General features: G+C 39.3%; 1 protein-coding gene across 3 annotated transcripts in view; it reads right to left on the reverse strand.

The window, feature by feature from the left end:
- The window catches only part of LOC148022150 (nucleolar protein), a 106,740-nt gene that overhangs the window by 38,936 nt on the left and 44,294 nt on the right, over nt 1-23,510 (reverse strand). For 2 of the 3 annotated variants that reach the window (XM_087697791.1, XM_087697790.1), the window contains 3 exons: nt 21,595-21,711; nt 21,375-21,508; nt 21,124-21,280 (listed from right to left, as the gene is read on the reverse strand). In XM_087697791.1, coding sequence (XP_087553917.1) covers nt 21,124-21,280; nt 21,375-21,508; nt 21,595-21,711 — 408 coding nt within the window. Of the gene's footprint in view, nt 1-21,123; nt 21,281-21,374; nt 21,514-21,594; nt 21,712-23,510 lie in introns of those variants that run through there. The other variant, XM_087697792.1, reaches the window with a different exon arrangement.

Below are 23,510 nucleotides of genomic sequence, written 5' to 3' on the forward strand. Positions count from 1 at the left end.
CCCCCAATATCCCACTTCAAACTCAGGTACGTCAAGAAAGACGATAGAACCATCCCAAATTACACCTCAGAAATTTGAATAACCAACTGGCCCTTGGCTGATGCATTTCATCACCGTCATCCACATCCATCTTGGTTGTTTTGCGGCACTCAACATCCATTCTCAAAAAGGACATTGTCTGGCACTCTCCCTAAGTTCCCTCCCACATTGGACTGTTAAGCTTAAAGGTGCATTAATATTAATAGCTAGAATGCCCCAAAATTTAAAATGCAACATGTCCCATAAGCAAACCCACAAACTTTGGATTGTTCCTCATCTATAAATGGATGGACTGCATAGTCGCTTGCATCCCTCATCAGCAATCATCATAGATTAGTTGGCACCTCCTTCCCACTGCTGTCCACATCCCTCCTAGCAGATATCTCAGTACATGGAGTGTTGTCCAGCCATCTAGAGCTGAGGCTGCCTGTTTGCAGCCATCGCCCATCATCCTGGCTGTGTATCGGAGGTGCTAATCATTATCAACAACTGTTTCAGCCTTGTGCAAATGCCACCCAGCCTGTCTGCTCAGCCTGGTGCTGCATTTGCAGCCTACAGCTGCTTCCCAGCACATTCGCCATCATCTCAAGCACTCAGCAGCCAGTTAGTGCTGCACTCTACCCAAATCTTTACCAAATCTGAAACTTAAATTTTACAGCAAGCAATAAATTCAAAAATCTGAAACTTAAACATTACCAAATAATATTGGACAGCCCCCAATTAGCCCCAACAACTAGCACCCCTTGTGGCATTTCTTTATCTTGTATTGCTCAAAGATGAAGTACACTGAGATTTAGGGCTGATCTCCTTTGTTCTTCAATACAAAGGGCTGCACAATTGACCAGCAGCAAAAAGAAATAATTTGGCCCTTCTTTTGGCAATAGATCTAGGCACAAATACTAGGACTCTAGCATGCAAGCCAAAGCAAATGGGTATCGACTCACTCACCCTTTAGGCCTCAAATCAACTGTAAATTCCCAATTCATAGCTGCTCTAAGTACAGGTCTTCAATTATCGAACACAGATCCCGAGGTGGCTGAGGAACCCTAATTGATGCTGTAAATTAGGGTTTGAGCGGTAAAAATCATTGCTGCTCTTCACCAAAGGCTAGAATATCCTGAGATTTGTTGAGGGAATGTTGGAGAATGACAAAAAAAAAAAAAAGATCAGTTGGAGAGAATCTTCTGAATGATACCTCTGATTGCTGTTTTGATGGCACCAATAGGTTCAACAGAGGGTAAAACCCCATATCAGTTAACAATCCCTCCACTTCTATCACCACCTCTCGTTGAGGTGAAAAAGGAAACCTGCTGCCCTTGTCTTGTCACCCATGTGCAATCTACTATATGATCATCTCAGTTGGACTATTCTAGAAACCACCTATACTCAAGTATGTGGTTCCCAGAGCAGTCCAATTGAGAGTATCATATCGCCTGATTCTGGCAGCCTCTCTCACTGAAGTCTACTCCTATAGCAGAAGCCAACAGCACTCAGCAACTCCTCCATCCCAGCCTCTGAACGGCTGCCTCAACACTCAGCCAGCCCCAAAAACCATCTCTCAGCTTGCACGGGCAAGTTTTCCAAGTCAAAAACTTGCAAAAGCAATTTTCAGCATTAAGCAATTAATTTTTAGAAATCAATTTCAAGTTAATTAATTATACATTTGACTAGACTATCCTCTACCTCTAGAGAAGGATCTTACTCTGCCTCTAAGCATGAGATCTCCACATCCAAAAGAGCTACAACCTCGAGCAAATGCATCTCCACGACCATAAAAAGATCCTCTACCCCTCAAAGGATTACCATCTCCTCTCTGATTATAAAATACACTGTCATTTCTCATGTTTTTGTCGCAAGATACATTAAGCCCAAGCTTTATTTCTTCTATAAGTAACAAAGCAATCAACTCCTCAAAATCAAGCTTAAAACTCTCTCTCACACAAATAGAAGTATCCAAGGACTTGTGTGAAAGATCAAACCCATTTAAGGTGACCGAAACCAAGTCATAATCATCAACAGTTGCATTAATCAAAGCAAGATCCTCTACAATTCGCATAATCTCTACAACATAATCACTAATGCTTCGATTTCCAAGTGATGTACCATGTAGCTACCCAATAATTGGTTGGTGCCCATCCACATTTGTTGTGCTAACCCCTTTGGAAGTTTAAGTTGTTCCTAACATTAATTAGCCTTACACTAGCATTGAATAATTAACTAATGTCCAGTCCTAATGTCGTCATTGGATGTTTTAAAGGCCCAATCAATGTCCTAGGTCCAAATTAACACTAGGCACCCACAAGTACCTATCTAGCACAACTTAATACAACTTTTGCCAATGTCACCCACTAGACCTTAGGGTACTTATGTTGTCGCTATGATTTAACTGTTGTTCATATGTGTACAACTTAATCATGCCAAAACTAAGCATTAATAATACACATCCTCATGATAGCTGCTTTGCTGCCTCCTATACCGATTAACCTAGTCTAGATAGATTTCAGCCTCTACTCTGCATTTATTGTTGCTAATCACATCCAGAGATTGTCTGCTATGTTTCAAGTGTTCGCAATCATGTTTGTCAAGCACTGCCATCTCCTACCGATGAGCCTCAATCTAAGTCAAATGGGGACATTATGCCCTGAGTCCTGACATATCTGTCATGTGCTTTCACCAAGGAGACTGTTCTATTCACAGCATGCATTCCTTTTTCAATCACTTTAGTGTGCATTTTCTTGGTTTTGCCAAGCACCAATCAACTTGCACAGCCCTTGCAAATTGTGATTTGCCTTATCTCCCCCTGTCAGCATTTGCTGACTGCCACATAAACATTTTCGGTCTATCCTAGTGCTGGTCGGCCAGATTTGGCTGCTCAGCTGCCACATTTAGTGGCTCAGCTGGCTGGTCAGCCAGTGTAGAGGCCTTTTAACTATTTATAGCTGGTGGGCACTTTGGGGACAACATTCTTTTTCCTTTTTTGCAAGTACACACTTGGAGTTTGGTTTTCATCTCCATCTCTTACAGGGGCTGCTGGCTGCATACTCCATCTCTATCTCGGTCATCGTCTCTGGTGTTGTCATTATTTTCTAACCTGATCCGATGCCCTAGCTAACACTTTGAGCTGCATTTAGGGACTAATCGGTCGATTATTGTATTCAGAATTCTTTCCAAATTCAGTGCATATTTTTCTTTTAGTCCTACTGTCTTCTCTTTTCTCCTTTTCTCTCTGTGTTCATGTTCCTCTTCCGTTATGCACTCTCACATTGAGATACAACACTCTCTCAAAGGCTAAAGCTGTCATAGAGTCCTCTTCCAGCTCATCTGTCCCCCAGTCCACCCTACACACAAAGGATTCATTGTGTTCACATGAGCATATACTATTTACTCATTCATTTTTTTTTGCCCTCACTTCTCTCCACCTTTGAGTTCTATAGTGTTCATTGTGTTATTGTCGTACATTTCAAGTTTATCTACTTTTTTCAAGTATTTCTCTACAAAGACAATGACCATTGTTGGACACTCTCTGCTACTTGATCTACGTCTGTATCACATTTTCTTGATTCATTAATTCATCACTTTCTTGTTCTTTCCCTTTGCATTCTTGTCTCTTTTTTCGCTTTAGTCTTGTTCATATACTTTGAGCAGTTTCTCCATGCAAATCCTAAAAAAAACCTTTGCTTATCATGAAGGTGTGGTTTGCCAAAGTGACACAAATTTAATTCATAAAGGCTCACACTTCTCCATCTTAAAATGCTTTAGTGCCTCCTCAAGCCACTCCTTCAATGGAGGCCTTGATAAAGCATTCTCTAAGTCAATGGTACACTTTCTCCACTCCCTAGTTCCATGTTCCCCAATGGTTGGCCATTGATGTAGAGATTTCAAGTCTCCCTCTAAGTCACTACCTAATGGCTTATCTGACCGGTTTACTCATTATCCACCATTCAATTAGATTCTTCACATGCCTAGGTTACTCTTAGGATCCTCAAGCTTGTCAAGCTACAAACCTCCACACTACTTTAGGCTCATCTTTCCTTAGGGTAATATAGCTAGATCTAAAGACTACAATAGGCTAAGAGTTACTTTTACACCTTTTGTTATACCTTCCACTGCACATTCATTTGTTTACTTTCATTGCACATTCACTTGGATCCTGTTTTTTTAGCTTTAGCCAAGTACGAAAAACATCTTGACATGAAAGAGCTAGAATGCAAGTTTTGGTTTTTTTTAAATTACATACATGATCAGTTTTGTATTTCAATCAAAGACTAATGTTGCAAGAAACTACCCACACTGAATCAATTGAAGGCATGGCTTTTTGGTCCTTGCCTTGCTAAGTACTGCCTCCACATCCTTTATGAGAATGGAGACAAAGATAGCGTCTTCTCTTTCACAGTTGAGTCTCAGACATCATAACAACCATCTTTCTTCATTGCTCTTTCAACTTAGGTGTTTTTATCTTTTGATATCAATTTGCTTTCCACCAATGTTACATCTTCATGTCAAATGGACCGCAACCTTGGTGGTTGTGTCTTCACTTTGAATGGCATGAGAGCCATCAATGACAGTCAAGTTCCAAGCACACCTATGACACTTGGTCAACATCGGAGCCATCTTGTCCGATGACTCAAAAGAAGACTCAAGCCAGAAGAAAACAGTCGGGATGGGTGAGCACGTGTGATCCTTTTCACCTCCCAGCCTTGCCTAGTATATTGCTGCCCAGACCATTGTGATCCGATTGCCAGCCGTCAAACCTTGGTGAGTCCTACTATTCTTGGACTCTCTTTATTTCTAGGCTCCCCTTAACCCCGTTCGGGCGCCCAAGAGCCCGGACGGTCATCCTCGTGCGTGTTCCCCTAGATTTACCTTAATGTCACATTAAATGTCACTTTAATGTCACATTCAATATTTGTGACCTTAATGTTACATTAAATATCACTTTAATGTCACATTTCCTTCCCCTTAAGAATCAGTTTCGTCCTCGAAAACGATACTTGGAAGGTCTAACTGTAAATCGGGAAACCTTTTCTTTAAAGTACTTACTCGCTCCCATGTTGAGCTTTCTTCTGAACAATCTTTCCACTTAACCAAACATTCTTGATAAATAGTATTCCTCGTTCGTCTATTACGAACATTTAATATTTTTTCTGGTTCATGTGGATTAGATTGGTCATTGAATAGCTCCTCAATGTCATCATTTAAGATTAGATTATCCAAATCACCCAGCTTCTTCCTTAATTTACTTACATGAAAAACTGGATGTATTTTACTACCAGCAGGTAGTTGGAGCTTGTAAGCCAATTCTCCCACTTTTTTAAGTATTATGAAAGGACCACAATACCTTGGTGAAAGCTTTGGACATTGTCCCTTTTTCATAGTTTTAGTCTGTTCAGGCACCTTAAGATAGACCAATTCTCCTTCTTCAAAGGAGATGTCTCTTCGGTGAGGATCTGCATATGCTCTAGCTTGATTTTGAGCTTTTTTAATATTTTCTTGAGCAAATTTTAACATACTATTCATATCCTCCAAAAAGTCTTTAGCTGCCTGAACCTTTTCCTTATGCAGTCCTACTGCAAAAGGAGCTCTGGGCTGAAACCCATACATTAACATAAATGGACTATATCCAGTGGAAGAGTGCTTGGCACTGTTATATGCAAACTCTGCTATCGGTAATACTCTTCCCAATTAGTTTGCCTTTTACTTACATAAGCCCTGAGCATATCTTCAAGAATTTGGTTAACCCTTTCAATTTGCCCATCTGTTTGCGGATGATCCGCCGTACTCATGCTAAGTTTAGTATCCAATTTCCTAAATACCGCACGCCAAAATTGGGTATCAAATTTTCTATCCCGATCAGAAACTATATTTGCCGGAAGGCCATACAATCGGTATATGTTCTCTACGAACAATCTAGCCAATTCCGGTGTTTTAACATCAGTTGAAGTTGGAATAAACCTAGCCATTTTGGTTAACCTATCCACAATCACCCACACAGAGTCGTGCCCCCTCTGTGTTCTAGGTAAAGCAACAATGAAGTCCATAAAGATACTCTCCCATTTTCCCGAAGGAATTTCTAGTGGATGGAGAAGTCCTCCCATTTTCAATCTTTCAGCTTTATAAACCTGGCATTTATTACATTTGACCACATAGTCAAGGACCTCCTTATTCATTCCAGGCCAATAGAACTGCCTTTTAATAAGACTATAAGTCTTATTAACTCCTGGATGTCCCGCGCTAGGGGTATCATGACACTCAAAGAGTATCTGGCGCCTTATTTCTGTATCTTTCGGGACACATACCCTACCCTTGTAGAGTAAATAACCATTATCAATGGTAAAATTCTTCCACTTGAATCGAGTTTGAGCAACCCCTGATGCTCCATTTCCTTGTTGAACATCCTCAGATATTCCTTCCTCAGTAGAAGCACTTTCATTTGGATCCCCATTTTTTATTGCTTCCCATATATTGGAATATGCCGAATCAACCTGGCATTTCCCTTTTAAAGATTCAAGCAAGTTGGAAGTGAACTGAGTAAAACTCAATTCATTAATGATGGGCATTCCGCTGAGTGCATCAGCTACTATATTATACTTTCCTTTTCTATATCTTATCTCATAGTCGAACTCTTGAAGGAGTTCGGCCCATCTAGCTTTACGCCCGTGTAAATCCGGTTGATCATTAAGCCACTTAATGCTTTCATGATCCGATAAAATCAAAAGTTTGGCACCGTATAAATAGTGCCTCCATTTCTTGATTGCATGTACTATTGCATACAGCTCCCTCTCATAAACAGAATAATTTTGTTTTGCACGATCTAATTTCTTGCTTTCAAAAGCAACTGGTCAACCTTCTTGTAATAAGACTGCGCCTATCGCCTTATCACTGGCATCAGCTTCAACGACAAACGGTTTATTGGGATCCACAATTAATAATACTGGAGCTGTAGCAATAGCTACCTTAAGTTTTTGAAAACTTTTATTTTGGTCTGTTCCCCAATTAAAACTTTTTCCTTTCCCTTTAAGTTGGTCTGTCATTGAAACAGCTATTTTGACATAATCTCGAATGAATCTACGATAAAATCCAGATAAACCTAGGAAGATCTGCAGCTCTTCCAGATTCCTTGGAGATGGCCATTCAATAATTGCCCTTACTTTTTCTGGATCCATGTTGATTCCCTCTTTCGAGATAATATGCCCCAAATATTTGACCTCTTGTGCAAAGAATTCACATTTAGTTTTCTTCGCATAAAGGGAATGTGTTCTTAACAATTGGAATACTAATTGTAAGTGTTCCAAATGTTCTTCTCTTGATTTACTAAAGATCAAGATATCGTCCAAGAAGACTACTACAGGCATCACCAAAAAATCATAATGCCCGTATCTAGTACGAAATGCTGCCTTGGGAACATCTTGTGCCTCAATTCTTACTTGGTGATAACCTGATCTTAAATCTATCTTTGTGAAGAATTTTGCCCCTTGCAATTGATCAAAAAGATCTTCCATTCTGGGCATAGGAAATTTATTCTTCACCATTATTTTATTAAGTGCTCTATAGTCAACACAAAGTCGCATAGAACCATCTTTTTTCTTTACCAATAAAATTGGTGAAGCCCAAGGTGAATTACTGGGTTGTATAAACCCTTTATCAAAGTAATCTTTAATTTGTCTTTCAACTTCTTAATGTTGTGTTTCACTTAACCTATACGGTTGTTTAGAAATAGGGTGTGTATCCTTATTTATATCAATTGGGTGATTTATATCACCCCTATCTGGTGGAAGGCCACTTGGTAAATCAGAAGGAAACACATCTTTAAAATCATCTAACAAACTACTTAATTCATTATTAACATTCAACTCACAAACATAAAAAAATTGTTGTTTTATATTACAAAAAGTAAAAGTGTTCTGTACAAGAAGAGACCACAACATATATACCTCACAAACTTCCTTCTTTATCAGCTTCTGAACTTCAGTAGAACACAGCAAAGGATTATCAAATACTTCATGTTCACCTTGAATGACAAAAGTCTTACCATCCCTTTCAAATTCCAGTGTATTATGGTGATAACTACGTTTTAAGGATGGTTCCAATCCCCATAGCCACTCCCTCCCTAAAGCAATATCAGCTCTTTCCATGCTCATAATTTGGAAATCAAGTTTATCTTTATATCCTTGAATCTCAATTTCCAAATTGGATACCATTGTATCCCATATTTTATTGTCTTGGCCTTGCATCATACGAACAACATATTGATGCCCACTCTTTTGTTGGGGAAGTTTCAATTTTTTGACAAGTGCATAATTAATAAAATTATGTGTGGCAGAGTCATCAATCATGACTCTAACCCTCTTTCCAGCTATCAATCCATGTACTCTAAGTAAATCATGTAGCCCAAAAATAGGCTGCCACATAGAAGTTGACATACAACACTTATGTTGTACATCCATGTGCAAGACCTCTAAAGATTTCTACTTTTCATGCCCCTTTAATTCTAAGGTCTGCACTACATGGATTTGTTTTTCTTTTCCCTTGCCCTTGTCCTTATCTTTTCCTTTGTCTTTCCCCTTTTTCTTTTGAGGGCAATTCCAAGCAGCATGGTTAGGGGATAGGCAATTGAAACACAACTTTTCTTTTTTGGCCTTATCAAAGTCATCAGGACTTAACTTTGGCCTCACATATGGTTTCTTTTCAAAAGGTTGTTTTTTACCCTTAAAGAATGGCATTTTCCTTTTAAATTTGCCCACAAATTTTGAGGTTTCCAATTTCTTAGACTTGGACTCCGTATCAGTGAGACTAGTGAGTGTACCTGGACGCATACTATCTTCATGAATTAATGCAAATTTAATTACCTCTTCCAGCGTCTTAGGTGAACTCCTTTTTACTTCCTTTTTACAAGCTTTATCTAGTCCCCTAATGAATCCTCTTGTTTTTTGAAATTCATCTATTCCTTCCAATTTGAGGATTATCTCACGATATTCCTCAAGATATGTCAGCAGGGGTCTTCCCTTTTGTCTGACATAATCCCAATCTTCCCAATTTCTTTCCATTTCATTTTCAAGAAGTAATTCTTTCAAAAAGACGGATTCAAATTGAGCCCAAGTTTCAGGTATTTTATTTGCCTCCTTTAAAGTTCGCCACCACTTATATGCTTTGAGCCCCAAAGTTAAACTAGCCTCCAATGCTTGGAGATGTGGTGGGGTATTCTTAAGTTTATGTAAATCTTCCCATTTTTGGAGGAAATTAAAGATTGTATCTTTATTCCTATCTTTTTCTTCCCCGTGAAATTGAGGTGGTTTCATATCCTTTAGAACTGGATTATTCCTCAATTTATGGTGGGGTTCCTTAGGATCTCGCATAGTCACATCTAAATCTTTCGATGAAGATGGGACATCCGAGGTTTCTATCGTATTTTTATCTCTTTCTAAATATAAAGTTAATTGAGATTTTATTTCAATGAGTGTTTGGGTTAAAAATTCCATTTGAATCCCCTGAGCTTGCACACGAGCAGTAAGATCATCAAATTGCTCTCGTATAGCAAAAAATTCTTCACACTGTTCTTCTTGAATTTCTGGTTCATGGGGATCTACCATAGGTGGTCCCCAGAACTAGAACCTTCCATTACTCTCTCTTTCCCTTTTTCTGCCATTAATACACTGGAATTGGAAAGCAAAGATAAGAAATTTGCATACAAAGTAAAGAACTTCCCTGACTTTAATGGCAGGCAGTTGTTACTGGTTTGTGAATAAACCCGAAGAGTAAGAAACCAATTTTATCGCCCGAACAAAGTCGATCACGCAGGAAATAGAGCTTCTTTGCAGAAACAATTAATATTCAACCCCCTTCTTTAATAATCACGCAGGCCATCAATGCCCCTTTCCTGAACTTGCTCTCTGCTGAGCTTGTCCTTGTGATGCAAGTGCAGTCGATCCAAACACGCAGTCGACTGATCAGACACACATCAAAAAATAGCTTCAGCTTCAACCTGCGGAACAAGAAAAGAATGTGTGTTTCGTTGGTGTGTTCACGAAAGGGCATTCACGGACGGGCGTGAGTCAGGATTCGGTGGCCCACGATTCAGCCTACGGCGTTCCGTGTAAAGGTAGCTTCCCCCTCCATAAGTTACGTGACGTAGATACACGTCACGTCAAATTTTACGTGACGTGTCACCCAGCACCTTTGACCAACGACTTCACGGATCCGTCACGGGTCGACGAGGCAAACCCGTCGACTGAAATGATTAGTGTGACGTATAACCTGTCGACTGACCCGTCGACTGAATGGATAGCGAGACGACTGAAAATCCGTCAACTGCCTTTTCGTTGAAGGACTCCACACATCCACACGACTAAACCTGTCACCTCTAATACCAATGTCCGATGACTCAGAAGAAGACTCAAGCCAGAAGAAAACAGTCGAGATGGGTGAGCACGAGTGATCCTTTTCACCTCCCAGCCTTGCCTAGTATATTGCTGGCCAAACCATTGTGATCCGATTGCCAGCCGTCAAACCTTGGTGAGTCCTACTATTCTTGGACTCTCTTTATTTCTAGACTCCCCTTAACCCCGTTCGGGCACCCAAGAGCCCGGACGGTCATCCTTGTGCGTGTTCCTAGATTTACCTTAATGTCACATTAAATGTCACTTTAATGTCACATTCAATATTTGTGACCTTAATGTTACATTAAATATCACTTTAATGTCACATTAATGTCACACATCTCCTAAGATCAAGTACAAGCACATCCTAGGATCATTTTCATGGTGGACTACTATCTTGGTGATTCTTGACTAGCATTGAAGAGATCTCTATAGGTCAAGTTTTGGCCTCCCATATGATACTTGCTCAATACAAGACCATTCACTCGAGGTTAAGTACGAGCATGGAGCTAGATGGCTGATTATCCTTCTAGCTCTATGAGCTCAGGCGGTACTAGGTCTTGTTGAGTGTGAAGCCCCTTTGGGTGTAAACTCCCGCATGTATAAACTTACAGGTGTGAACCCACCCTTTACTTGTACCCTAACATATAAATACATTTTTATTCTTTGTGTACCGTGCAACACACTGGTACACTCTTACACAATTCTCTAAGCTCTCTGCTCACTCCGAGTTCGCATTCTAGTCAACACTCAAGAGCAACAAACTGGTATTAGAGCCACAATGGCTCACGCAAGCCACAAGCAGTAATCGCCAACTGCAAGCTCTACGAGACAGCGACAGTTGTCAAACCCAGGTGACACACAGACAGAGGAGACTAAGGTGACTCATGCAATCAACACTCAGGAGCATGACCAGGCCACACGCGAGAAGCAAGTGAGCAAACAAGTGGCAACAGGAGACGGAGTATCTGCGTAGTGGACTGCTTGCGACGTGAGGCAGGCAATCGATGGGGACCAACCGGACCAGCAAGCGACCGCGTTTCAGGTCACGCATTGCGCGACTGCATGGACTCACATCCATCAAACAGGCAAGTCAACAGCCCCTATTTTCCTTTAAAAATCAGAAACTTCAGTTCATTTAATTTCCCCTCTTCTGAGTGTTCGCCTGAGCAAGCACAAAATATGAATCTGTGCACATCTGCTCCTTAAAATTTGGAGATTTTCCCAGATTTGGTGCCGGACACAAGTTTCAAAGATTCTTGATTCACAAATTGCAAACATTGGGTGCACGGGCCTCGAAAATCTTAAGAATTTTCACATGCAAGTGAAATATTTTCCTTTAAAAATCAAAATTTTCAGTTCATTTAATTTCCCTCTTCCTGGTGTGCGCCCAAGCAAGCACAGAATATGAATCTGTGCACATCTGTTCCTTAAAATTTGGGGCTTTTCCCAAATTTGGTGTCAGACACAAGTTTCAGAGATTTTTGATCCACAAATTGCAAACATTGGGCGCACCGGTCTCGAAAATCTTAAGAATTTTCAGATGCAAGTGAAATTTTTGCCTAATTGAGCTAATTTCTTGGAAATTTGTGCACTCTTGGACCCCGAAATTTGGGGCTTTTGCAAAATTCGTAAAATTTCTGCAACATCTGCCCGCACTTGATGCTCGAGATGATGTACCGATGCAATCAATTCAGATTTGTCAATAAAATTTTGGGGGTTTTGCTGAAATTTTAGAATTTTGTCAAAAATTATGTCTGAAATGTACATTGGAAACATTGTTGGTGCAATCTTGGCACTGTAAGTAGTGAGATTCATTCCCACTTGTGAAACATTGAAGAAATTGCAAAGAATCTTGGCTTTTTTTGTATATCAGAAGTACTTGGTCACACATGCAGCAATACATATGTTGGGCAGCTTCCATTGAGTTGATGTATTGCTAAAAAGTCATTTTGCAAGAGTCTTAGTGATCATTTGCAGATCTGGGATTATTGCAAATGTACTTTTGGTGATACTGCTGAAGTGGGAGTCACCTGGCAGTCATGTATGCTTTGAGTATATGCTGAAATTTCAGTTATACTGCTGAATGTCGTTAGTCCCACAGCTATACATGTATTTGGACTAAACCTTGCTCTCATTACCTGAAAATTTCAGCTGATATTGACCAAACATTCAACTCATTGTTTTCTGTTATAAATGGCAGTATTTTTCTTGGGTACATTGCTGAACAATGGCTGCAAATGCTTCAAGCAACAGTGACACTAAATCCCTTCTTGAAATCAAGAGATTTGATGGCACTTGTTTTGACTTGTGGAAGGACAGGATGCGAGGCCTTTTGTTTCTAGAAGATTGTGATGATGCTCTTTTGGAAGCCTGCAGCTATGACAGATGAGAATTGGGCTAGACTCAACAAGAAGGCCATTGCATACATTAAAATGGTTGTGTCTGATGATGTACTTACGGGCATTAAGCGTCTTGATACAACTTATGCCATATGCAAAAAGTTGATGGACACTTATGAAAATACAACTCTAGTAAATCAAGTTAACCTTATGCGCAGCTTGGATGAGACTAAGCCCGCATTGGAGCATCTAAGTGCTTTCACAAGGATTTTAAGCCTCTTACAGGACTGTGGTTTGCAGCCCTCCTCCAATGATATAAATTGAAGGTCATTTTCTTGTTGATGACTCTGCCTAATAGCTGGGAGTCTTTGGTTGTTTCATTGAGCAACAATCCTACTTTAACCTTCAATGCCGTTAGGGGCTCTATTCTCAATGAGAAGATTAGAAGAAAGTCCAATGGAAAAAGCAGTGGTTCCGCTTATTGTCTGAGAGGCAGGTCAAAAAAGAGGGGTAATGCAAGAAATAAAGACAAAAGCATGAGTAAAAGCAAGGGCAAAGAACAAGATGTTACTTGCTCTCAATGTGGACGTAAAGGGCATAAAAAGCCCGATTGTCGCTACTACAAGAGAGAGCAAGAAAGAAAGAAACAGCAAGGAAAGAAAAAGGAGGATCGCAAGAAAGATGATGACAGCTCTCCCTCAAAAGAAGTTGCAAAAGCAAATGTTGCATCAAGTGTGGTTATTAAAGAACTCTCTGACACTGGAGAGTTACTTGTTGTAGCCTCATGTAATCATGCAGATATTATGGCAACAGCAGGTGATATACACATCACTAAAAAGGAGGTGATTAATGTCTTACTTTCAGCTCATGATTGGCTGTCTCAATCATGGAAAGTGAACAGTGATGCCTCTTTTCATGTCACTCCCTCTTTGAAGCCATTTTCTGAATACACTTCAGGTTGTCTAAGGAAGGTTTACTTGGGCAACAATTATGCATATGAAATAGAGGGTGTAGGTACCATTCACTTGGCCCTTGAAAATGTTCAAGAGCTGATTTTGCATGATGTCAAATATGTACCTCGCATAAAGAAAAGCCTACTATTAGTTGGACAGCTTGATGTAAGAGGGTATTTTACTTTGGTGGTGGATCTTGGAAGGTCCACAAGGGCTCTATGCTGATTGTTAAAGGAAAAAAAATGAGATTCTGTATTATTTGCGTTGTAAAGCATTACCTAGCAAGTTTTGGCTATGGCTGAAGTTCATTCACAAATGGAACTTTGGCACAAAAGACTTGATCATATGAGCCAAAAAGGCCTTCAAGTTCTCTCCTCTTCAAGGAGAGGTGATGTAAAAGGCTTTGGACTTTACTTTTGTAATGATTGCATATATGGAAAACATGTGAAGTCTCCTTATTACTCCGGTGTTCTTAAGAAGTCTAATGGTCACTTAGTACATTTAGATGTGTGCACTATGCTTGTTAATTCACATGGGGGTGCACGATACTTTGTCACTTTTATTGATGATTTCAATGGAAAGTCATGGGTGTATGTACTAAAGAGCAAAAAGGAAGTGGTTGATGCTTTTGAAAGGTTTCATGCCTTTGTTACCACACAAAAAGGGCTTAAGTCAAAAGCTATAAGAACAAATAATGGGGAGAATATATCTCTAATGAGTTTCAAAGATTTCGTGAGATGCATGGCAATAAGAGGGAGTTGACAACCCCTTACAACCCTGCATCAAATGGCGTGGCTAAAAGATATAACTGCACACTTTGTGAAAGAGTCAGATGCATATTGTCCACAGCTAATCTCCCACAATAGTTTTGGGAAAAGGCTCTTAAAACTACAGTTCATATGTGCAATCGCTCTCCCAATCGTGCATTGAAAAATGGCATTCTTGAAGAGGTTTGGTCTAGCAAACCTACTTCATATGACCATTTGCGTGTCTTTGGTTGTGATGCTTTTATGCATATTCTTGTAAATCAGAGGACTAAACTAGACAAGAAATCCATCAAGGGCATCTTCATGGGATATGGAGATGAGGAAGAGAGAGGATATAGAGTTTGGCTTCCTCAAGATAGGAAGATAGTACACAACCGAGACGTAGTATTTAATGAGGCAAAGTTGTTGAAAAATACTACACATGGTGACCTTGAAAGGAAGAAGGTCAAGTTTTAGCATGAACAGCCAACCATTCAGCAACCATTAGCTGAAGATTCTATCCCTTTTGATGCTGAAAATTAGTAGCAACCTATTGTGCTACAACCAGAAGATAATCGACAACAAATTGATGCACGTGATGGAATAGAAAAGCAAGAAGAACATGCTGAAAACAAGTTACAACAGCAAGAAAATGCTAAAAATTAGCCACCATTTGATAGTGTGCACATACCTGAGGATGTAGGCCCATTGCCTATCAACACAGATCATTGGGTAAGAAAGTCTACACGAGTCAAAAGGTAGCCACAGAGGTTTCAGCAATCTTTGGATTGCATTTGATTGACTGACGAAGTTGAGCCTTTCACATTTAAAGAGGCACAATCATGTGAAAACAATAAAAAGTGGGAGCTTGCTATGCAAGAAGAGATGAAATCTCTATATGCGAACAACACATGGGAGCTTGTACCTTTGCCCAAGGATAGGAAAGCTATTCCTAACAAATGGGTTTATAAGGTGAAATGTATTGATGGGAAGCCCAAATACAAGGCACGTTTGGTTGCTAAGGGCTATATACAAAGGGAAGGCATAGACTTCCAAAAGGTTTTCTCACCCGTGGTGAAGATGACTTCGCTCTGTGTTTTGTTTGCTCTCACTGCATCCTTGGATTTAGACTTGGATCAGATGGATGTGAAGACTGCTTTTTCTTCATGGTGATCTCAATGAAGAGTTGTACATGAAACAGCCCGAAGGTTTTGCTATTCCAAGGAAAGAGCATTCAGTCTATAAGCTGAAACGCAGCTTAATGGGCTGAAACAAGCCCCTAGACAATGGTATAAAAAATTTGATACCTTTATGCTCAGCCATGGATTCAAACGCAGCCATGCTAATCACTGCTTATACACTAAGAAGGCTAATTATGGAAGCCCAGTTGTGCTGGTTTTATATATGGATGACATGCTAATTGCAGGAAAGAATAAGAGTACTTTACATACTCCTGAAAGGCAGCTGAGTTCAACCTTCTCAATCAAAGATTTGCAACCAGCTAAATACATTTTGGGCATGTGCATTAAAAGAGATAGAGAACAGCACTTGTTGTTTCTCTCACAAGACAAGTACATCAGCAAAGTACTTGACAGATTTAATATGGCTAATGCTAAGTCTCTTAGTGTACCTTTGATACCATATACAAAGCTTAGCGAAGTTGATTGCCCAAAGGATGATGCAATTGCTACTGCAATGAAAGGCATACCTTATGCATCAGCTTGTGGTTCTTTGATGTATACCATGGTTGCAACTCACCCAGACATTCCCCATAGTGTGCGAGTTGTTAGTAGATTCATGTCTAACCCTAGCAAACCACATTCGGAAGCAGCGAAAAGTATCTTTAGATACTTAAAAGGTACACAAGACAAATGTATATGCTATGGAAAGGGTACACTAAGCCGCAAGGGTTTTGTGATTCGAACATGGCAGGAGATCTTGACACTAGAAAGTCTACCAGTGGGTATGTCTTTACTTTGGTTGGTGGAGCTATTTCTTGGTGTTCAAGGTTGCAGAAAATTGTAGCACTGAGTACTACAGAGGCTAAATATATTTCAGCCATAGAAGCTTCTAAGGAAGCTATTTGGGTTGGCCATTTGGTCAAGGATTTTGGCCTTTCTTCCCGTACTCCAATGATTGGTTGTGATAGCCAAAGTGCAGTATGTCTGGCTAAAAATACCATGTTTCATGCCCGTACCAAACACATAGATGTTCGGTACCATTTCATTCGGCAGGTCTTGGATGATGGCCTTGTCACATTGACTAAGGTCAAAACCCAAGATAACCCTGCAAATATTCTCAATAAAAGTCTTGCAAAGGCTCAGTACGAGCATTGCATTCGACTAGTGGGAGTTGGATAGTTTACAAGCACCACTTTAGGCCTTTAAGTGGGAGGTTGTTGGGTGTAAAGCCCCTTCGGGTGTAAACTCCCGCATGTACAAACTTACGAGTGTGAACACACCGTTTACTTGTACCCTAACATATAAATACATTTTTATTATTTGTGTACTGTACAACACACTGGTACACTCTTGCACGATTCTCTAAGCTCTCTACTCTATCTCTGCTCACTCCGAGTTCGCATTCTAGTCAACACTCAAGTGCAACAGGTTAACCCTCTCTATCATAATGCTACATTAGGCTTTTTCATTTTATCAAGTCCTCGATACCACAAGACCAACATCACTTGCTCCTCTACCTTTGATGTCAAGATCCATGATCTAAGGGAAGGTTGCTTTTGCATATGGTACATATAAGTTTTGTGATTGTTTTCTCGTCCTCCACATTAGTATTCCTTCCTTCCTCTATGAGGACACTGTTCTAGTGGCACATTATTGCATAAGCATGCACCTGTTACATTACTTCTTCACATTTACACTAGGTATATGTTGAGCCCTTGGTGCCTATGAAAACTTCCAAGTAAGTATCCTTCCAAGTGAAAACCATGTACTGTGTAGCATGTTTTTCTTTTACCTAGCCAAGCAAAGCATTCATGAGCACTACATCACTCATCCCAATGTTACAATTTATAGACCGATGCATCCATATACTAGGACAGTTTGGGCTGGTAGTATGGGACACTTGCTCTTTGGACGGATATGTTGCTAGCTCCCATGCTTGAGGGTGAATAGTTTGGCTCTATTAAAACAACTCTTCCTCTAAAACCTTGTTCTCCTATTAACACAATTCTTCCTCTCTTCCTCTCTCTATCTCACCCACTCTCTCACTATCTGGTTGCTCTCAACATCACTACTCTCTATGATCACTTTGGCCTCTCATGACATGCCTCAATTGACGCAGTAGCTATGAGCAAAGCCCACAATGCCCATGATTTCCTTTTATAGAACTCTCCAAGCTAGTTGTCCTACGAAAACTTGAGGTGATTTGAGATTCTCGATAGATATATAGCTTGTCATTATCAAATCGCAATCTCTTTTCATCGAGACATTGCCCCACACATCATGCTTCAAAACATGACAACGTGACGAAAACATTCGTCCAAGTAGAAATTGGTAACCTTCTGAATTTTCCAAGGCTACAATTGATCAAAAGACATAATCCTGTCTAACAAATCTAGTCAACAAATGCATAATTCACCAATTTCACAAAATGCTTTCTTAGGATTGCAACATTTTGCACTTGCTGCTGTGAGGTGCCTCTACAATTCCCACAAAGTAAAAGCAGAAAATCATCTGTGTAATCATTTTTCTTTCAAAAGAAAAGAAATACTATTAATAAGACCTCAGAAAGAATCCCCACAGTAAATGTGAAATACAAAAAGGCCCTGTAAGGCTCTACAAAGGACATCATAAATACAACAATGTCAATCTATGCATTGTCTAAATCATTCATGCATGTGCTTTTGAGATGTGTGTTCTCAAAATCTAAGCCCATACTCCAAAGAAGAATTCTTTTGGTACTCTCACACGTTTTTGAGCTATAGAAAGGTGGATGTGTGTACGATCACAAGCTTTCATTTGGACCATGGTTACTCAGGACAAACCATCAATGGCCAATAATTGTTGGAAAGCCTTCCACAAAATGTAGATCCTTTCCCAATGTGGAAAGCAACTCCAAATAAAGCTGGCTTTCAACCTTTCAAGAAAGCTATATTGCATAATCACCCTTTCACCAACCTTTTATCATGTTAAGTTTCAAACAATCACATAGCCTACATATTTGGTCCTTGTGAAAAGTGTGGTTAACATTATTAAAACATCACTATTATTACGAATGCGAATATAGATAAGCAAAGACCTTTCCACCCTTACACTCAGATGTTGTGAATAATAATCGTAAGTTAGAAGTCACAATGAATCGATGCATCACCTGCATCCCAAGCTACCTACAAGCACAACAATATATATACAAATGGGACATTTTTTACACATCATCAAACCAAGATGCACATGAGATGTCCTTCCTATTCTAGGTGGCCTCTGGAGTCTGCATAAAGCAATCTCATTTACTGCAGCCTGCAAGTTTTGAACATGTAGGTCTTTACGTGCATAATGATGTCATGCTAGCCTTTGGAACTCCAAAAAAATAGATTCTTATTGAGCCCTTTTTTCCACAATGGATACAATCCACTCAAGGCAAAATCCCATATGGTTTTGACGTACTTCTATCCTCAACAAACAACCCAGCATTAAAAGTTTGTCAGAGCTTATGGTTACTTGGTTAGTTAGATGCTATTAATAAAAATAGTAACTCATTATTTTTAAGTATTAGACCCGGAGATTTTTCAGTTCACCACGCTATTGCTTTGGATCTACACACAACCACGTTGATTCCAATGAAAGGTGATTTAGATGTGTGTGGTTCCAAACTCATGCCAGATAAGAAAGAGTTTGGTTATAGTTTTCCCTATAACGGGCCAGGTAGGGGAGGTACCTATGATATATCAGCCTAGGATGCTTTCTACTTAGCCGTTTTCTAGATGCTAAACACCATTGGGTGGGTTACCTTCTATTGGCACTGGAAGCATATCACTCTATAGCAAGGAGACATTGCTCAATTTAATGAATCCTCTACATATTTAATGGGTTGGTTGAGAGATTATTTATAGCTAAATTCGTCACAACTTATTTATGGTTACAACACCTTCAACATGAACAGTTTTTCCATTTGGGCATGAATGTTTATTTTTTGTCATCTCATTTGGGCTAGTGGATTCATGTTCCTCATATCTTGGCGAGGCTACTAGTAGGAATTTATTGAAACTCTAGCTTGGGCCCATGAGCATACACCCTAGCTAATTTGATACAATAGAAAGATAAACCAGTAGCTCTTTCAATCCTTCAAGCAACATTAATGGGATTGGCATATTTCTTTGTAGGGTACCTATTCACCTACACCGCATTCCTCATTGCGTTTACATATAGTAAATTTGGTTAAATATCAAAAAAAAAAAGATAGAGTGTTTCCATTTATGTATATTCGCTATTATGCCCTTGCATTGAGCTTATCTTTGTTTTGAAAGAATCCAAGGGTAAGCTCAACCCGTCTTGTTCACGACTTGAACTTATTCTTGAGGAAAAAAAAAAGGTAGGATAGAAGGGAAAATTATGAATATAGTTGGTTCAATCCAAAATTTTATTTCAATATTTTTTATTCATTAGTCGTCACAAAAAAGAGTCTTATTGAAAAAGAGAAAAGGAAAGAGAAATCAGTAAAGAAGTATGATTGTGTTCGTCAATTCATGAAACAAGAGATGAAAAAGAGTTTATTGATACAAAAGAAGTTGGAGATTCTACAAATGTTCCGGTCCTTTCCGTGCAGCAGCATTTCCACTCACTTATGTAATCGATGCTCGCTAACCAGACGACCTAGATCGAATTATCGATATTTTGGTTTATCCAAGCACGTATTGCATGAAATGGCACATGCTTGTTTATTACCTAGTTTTAAAAAAGTAAGTTGGTGATTAAAGGGTAATCCCTCTTTATACTTCATACACAGGAAATCGTTGAGGTGATTCAACAAGCCATTAGTCCCCTTCTCTATTTAGTATTTGACTAAGGAATTACTAATGTTCAATGTAATTATTGAAAAAAATGTATAATAATGACATTGAAAAGGGAGTTAGCCATGCGGGGTAGAGCAGCTTGGTAGCTTACACGGCTCATAATCTTGAGGTCAAGGGTTCAAATCCTATCTCCGCAAAGGAATATGTTCATTCATCTTTGAAATAGTCCAATATGACCCTAATCCCTTCAATCCAAATCTTTTTCTCTGTTGATTTATCAAATTAAAGCCCTATTTCTTAAGAATTTAAAGAAACAATCAAAAAATCCTTTTAAATTAAACATTTCTATGTACTTCTTTTAGGTTTCCATCTTGTAAATCAAAAGAAAAACGCAAAAATTCATCAATACTTTTTATGACGCTTAGTTGCTTCCTTTGTCATATCTTCTTGTTATCATTGGAGACAAGGTTATATATCTTGGAAGAATTGGTGAAACATTCTTATTCATATTCAATCAAACAGTTTTAATTGAATTGTGTTTTACAAGGGAGAAAAAAGAACAAGGGGAGCCTTTAAATGAAAGGTTAAATTCAATTAATTGAAGTAGATAGTCTTGGGCATAAGACATCAGTTCAAGTCCAATAATTGAACATCTTCTGACAGAATTAGATTCCAAAATTAGGTTCCAAGAAACAGTCATACCTAAAGCCTCGATGCATAATCTAAATGCTTGAAAAGCACTCATGTCGTTTGTAATTCTTCGTTCTCTCACTGTCACTAAATGTGCTACCAGCATTGACACAAGAAAATTATTCAAACTATCTGGACAGGATGTGAAACCTCTTTGCCACATCCACACCTGCATCATGCACAGGAATATTGTTCAACACAGTTGTTCAAACAACTCCAAACCTCTGTTACTAATCATGAGCTTCAACAAATAAAAAGCCTACCTTTAACAATAATACTGTGTCTCGAAAGTTTTGAGATTCCGTGAATGCAGTCTTCAGGTATGAAAAATGTGCAAGCATATGCATGTCTTCTAAAATGCTAGAATTGTAGTATGGTGCAGCTTGATAGCCCAGTTCTGTCCTGGCGAAATAATATCACATGTCAAGACAATAAAGTGACTTCTAAAAAAACAGCCAAAAAGTCACAGACAATAGCATCCACCTGATGACACAGATTTGACATTATCGCGTGAAATAGCTAGTTTTGGTGTTTCAAAAACCTCCATCTGAATGATTGGAATTACACATATATCAAAGCTGCCGATCCCATAATCCTCACCTGCATGCAAAACAGCAAGAAAGCATTAAGGTTTAGATTCTAAGTTTTACAAAGAAGTAGAGTCTCTACCAAAATCTGGACTAGACAAGCAAGCACTAAAACCAGCTACAAGGTAAAAGTAATGCACTATAGTTTGAGGCTATCAAGCTTTCAAGCTTTCTAAGAAAATCCTTCTTTATACACCTGCTACAAGGTAAAACTAATGCCGCCACTAAGTACATAGAGGAGATGAAGCCTGAAATGGAGCTACATGATAATTGCATTGGCCAGTAACTAAAAGGGCCAGAAATACAGGTTGGTCAGGCTGAAAATGACCTGGTCATACAGTAGTAATAAGCCTAATGCTACATCAATATAATGCCCACATAACCCATGATACCTACTATACTAACAGTCACATCCACTAATGTGAGAATGAAAGCATTAGCACTGCATCCTTAAGGGGTGATCACAAGGGAAACACCTTTCCACTGCAGATATGGAAGAGCTTGCATATCAGCTATCCTAACCAGTAGGCTGACAATCGTTAGTAGTTTTGTCAGCTCAGGAATGAGTCTGGGCATGTGTTTTAGTGGGTTGGGCATTGTGTGTTTTTTCGGTATTTTGTATTGGTCATTTTCATGGTGATTTAGGCATTTATTGCTGGCCAACCTGATCACTTATATGGCATGTTTTTGGCCCATTTATTCGGCTCCCTCCTCGCAAGCCTTGTCATTCATCATCTACAAATTCCAGTGCATGACAGCTCATGTGTGAGCTGACCTATGCTGGGCATGGCTACCTTATTTAGCCATTCTATTATGGTTATTATGATGCTTATTTAGGGCATTTTATGCTGGCCGATCTACCCCTATTTCGGTATTATTTTATTCTTTATACACCCGGCTCCCTCCTCACTCAATTACATCATCACCTACAAGTTCTATGGAGAGAGGGAGCTGATGCCAATGCCTTGGAGCCAAAGACTCACTACTGAACACATAATTCTAGAGTTTGGTATGTGGATTCCATTTCCTGAGCACATCTCTAAGTTCTCTTCTTTTGCAGTGTTCTTTTGTTTTCTTTCTCTTCTATCTTGTGTTCGACAGTTTATTTCAGCACTTGTCTATGCACCACTTCTGACATGGTATTAGATTGCAGAATTTAGGTTCCTGCTATGATTTTTTTGCTGATTACATGTCTTTCTTTCCCGTACTGCTCAAGCCTGTGTTTTGCAAACCAGCAACTTGCGTTTTCAGCCTGCGCCTAGATTCCAATCTGCCATCATTAATTTGCTGCATTAAATGCTCCATCAACCTACATTTTTCATTTTCTACCCCTAAATTGGCTAGTCCGTTGTTTGCATAGACTGTTTTGGCTGTTTCTTGCACTTTATGACTGGTTCTTCTTCATTTTGCAGCAATTGGCCTTCTTTTCTGATCAGAATTTTTTATTACACAACATGTGGACTCTCATTTTGTGAAGTCTTTGCTATTGGTTTCGCTGTATTCTCTCTATATATACCATTCATTTTTTATATTCTCCTCTCCAGATTGCTCCTTCGAGCACTTCTACAAATGATTAGTTATGTGGACCTAACTATCTTACACGGAGTATTGTGATGAAATCCTAGTTTGTGCAAAAGCGGATTTGTTACATTGTATGTGGAGCTGGTCCTCGGCCTCAACACCCTTTTCCTCTTCCCAAAGATTTTGATGAGGACAACCATGAGAAAGCTATGCTTACATGGGATTTGGACAATGCATATGCATATTCTACACTGCTTCTATATATTTCTAAAGAAGATCTACCGGCGGTTA

The sequence above is a fragment of the Lygodium microphyllum genome, chromosome 17 (assembly GCF_053477565.2).
Source record: "Lygodium microphyllum isolate KBCC chromosome 17, Lygodium_microphyllum_v1.1.10, whole genome shotgun sequence".
Taxonomy (NCBI): domain Eukaryota; kingdom Viridiplantae; phylum Streptophyta; class Polypodiopsida; order Schizaeales; family Lygodiaceae; genus Lygodium; species Lygodium microphyllum.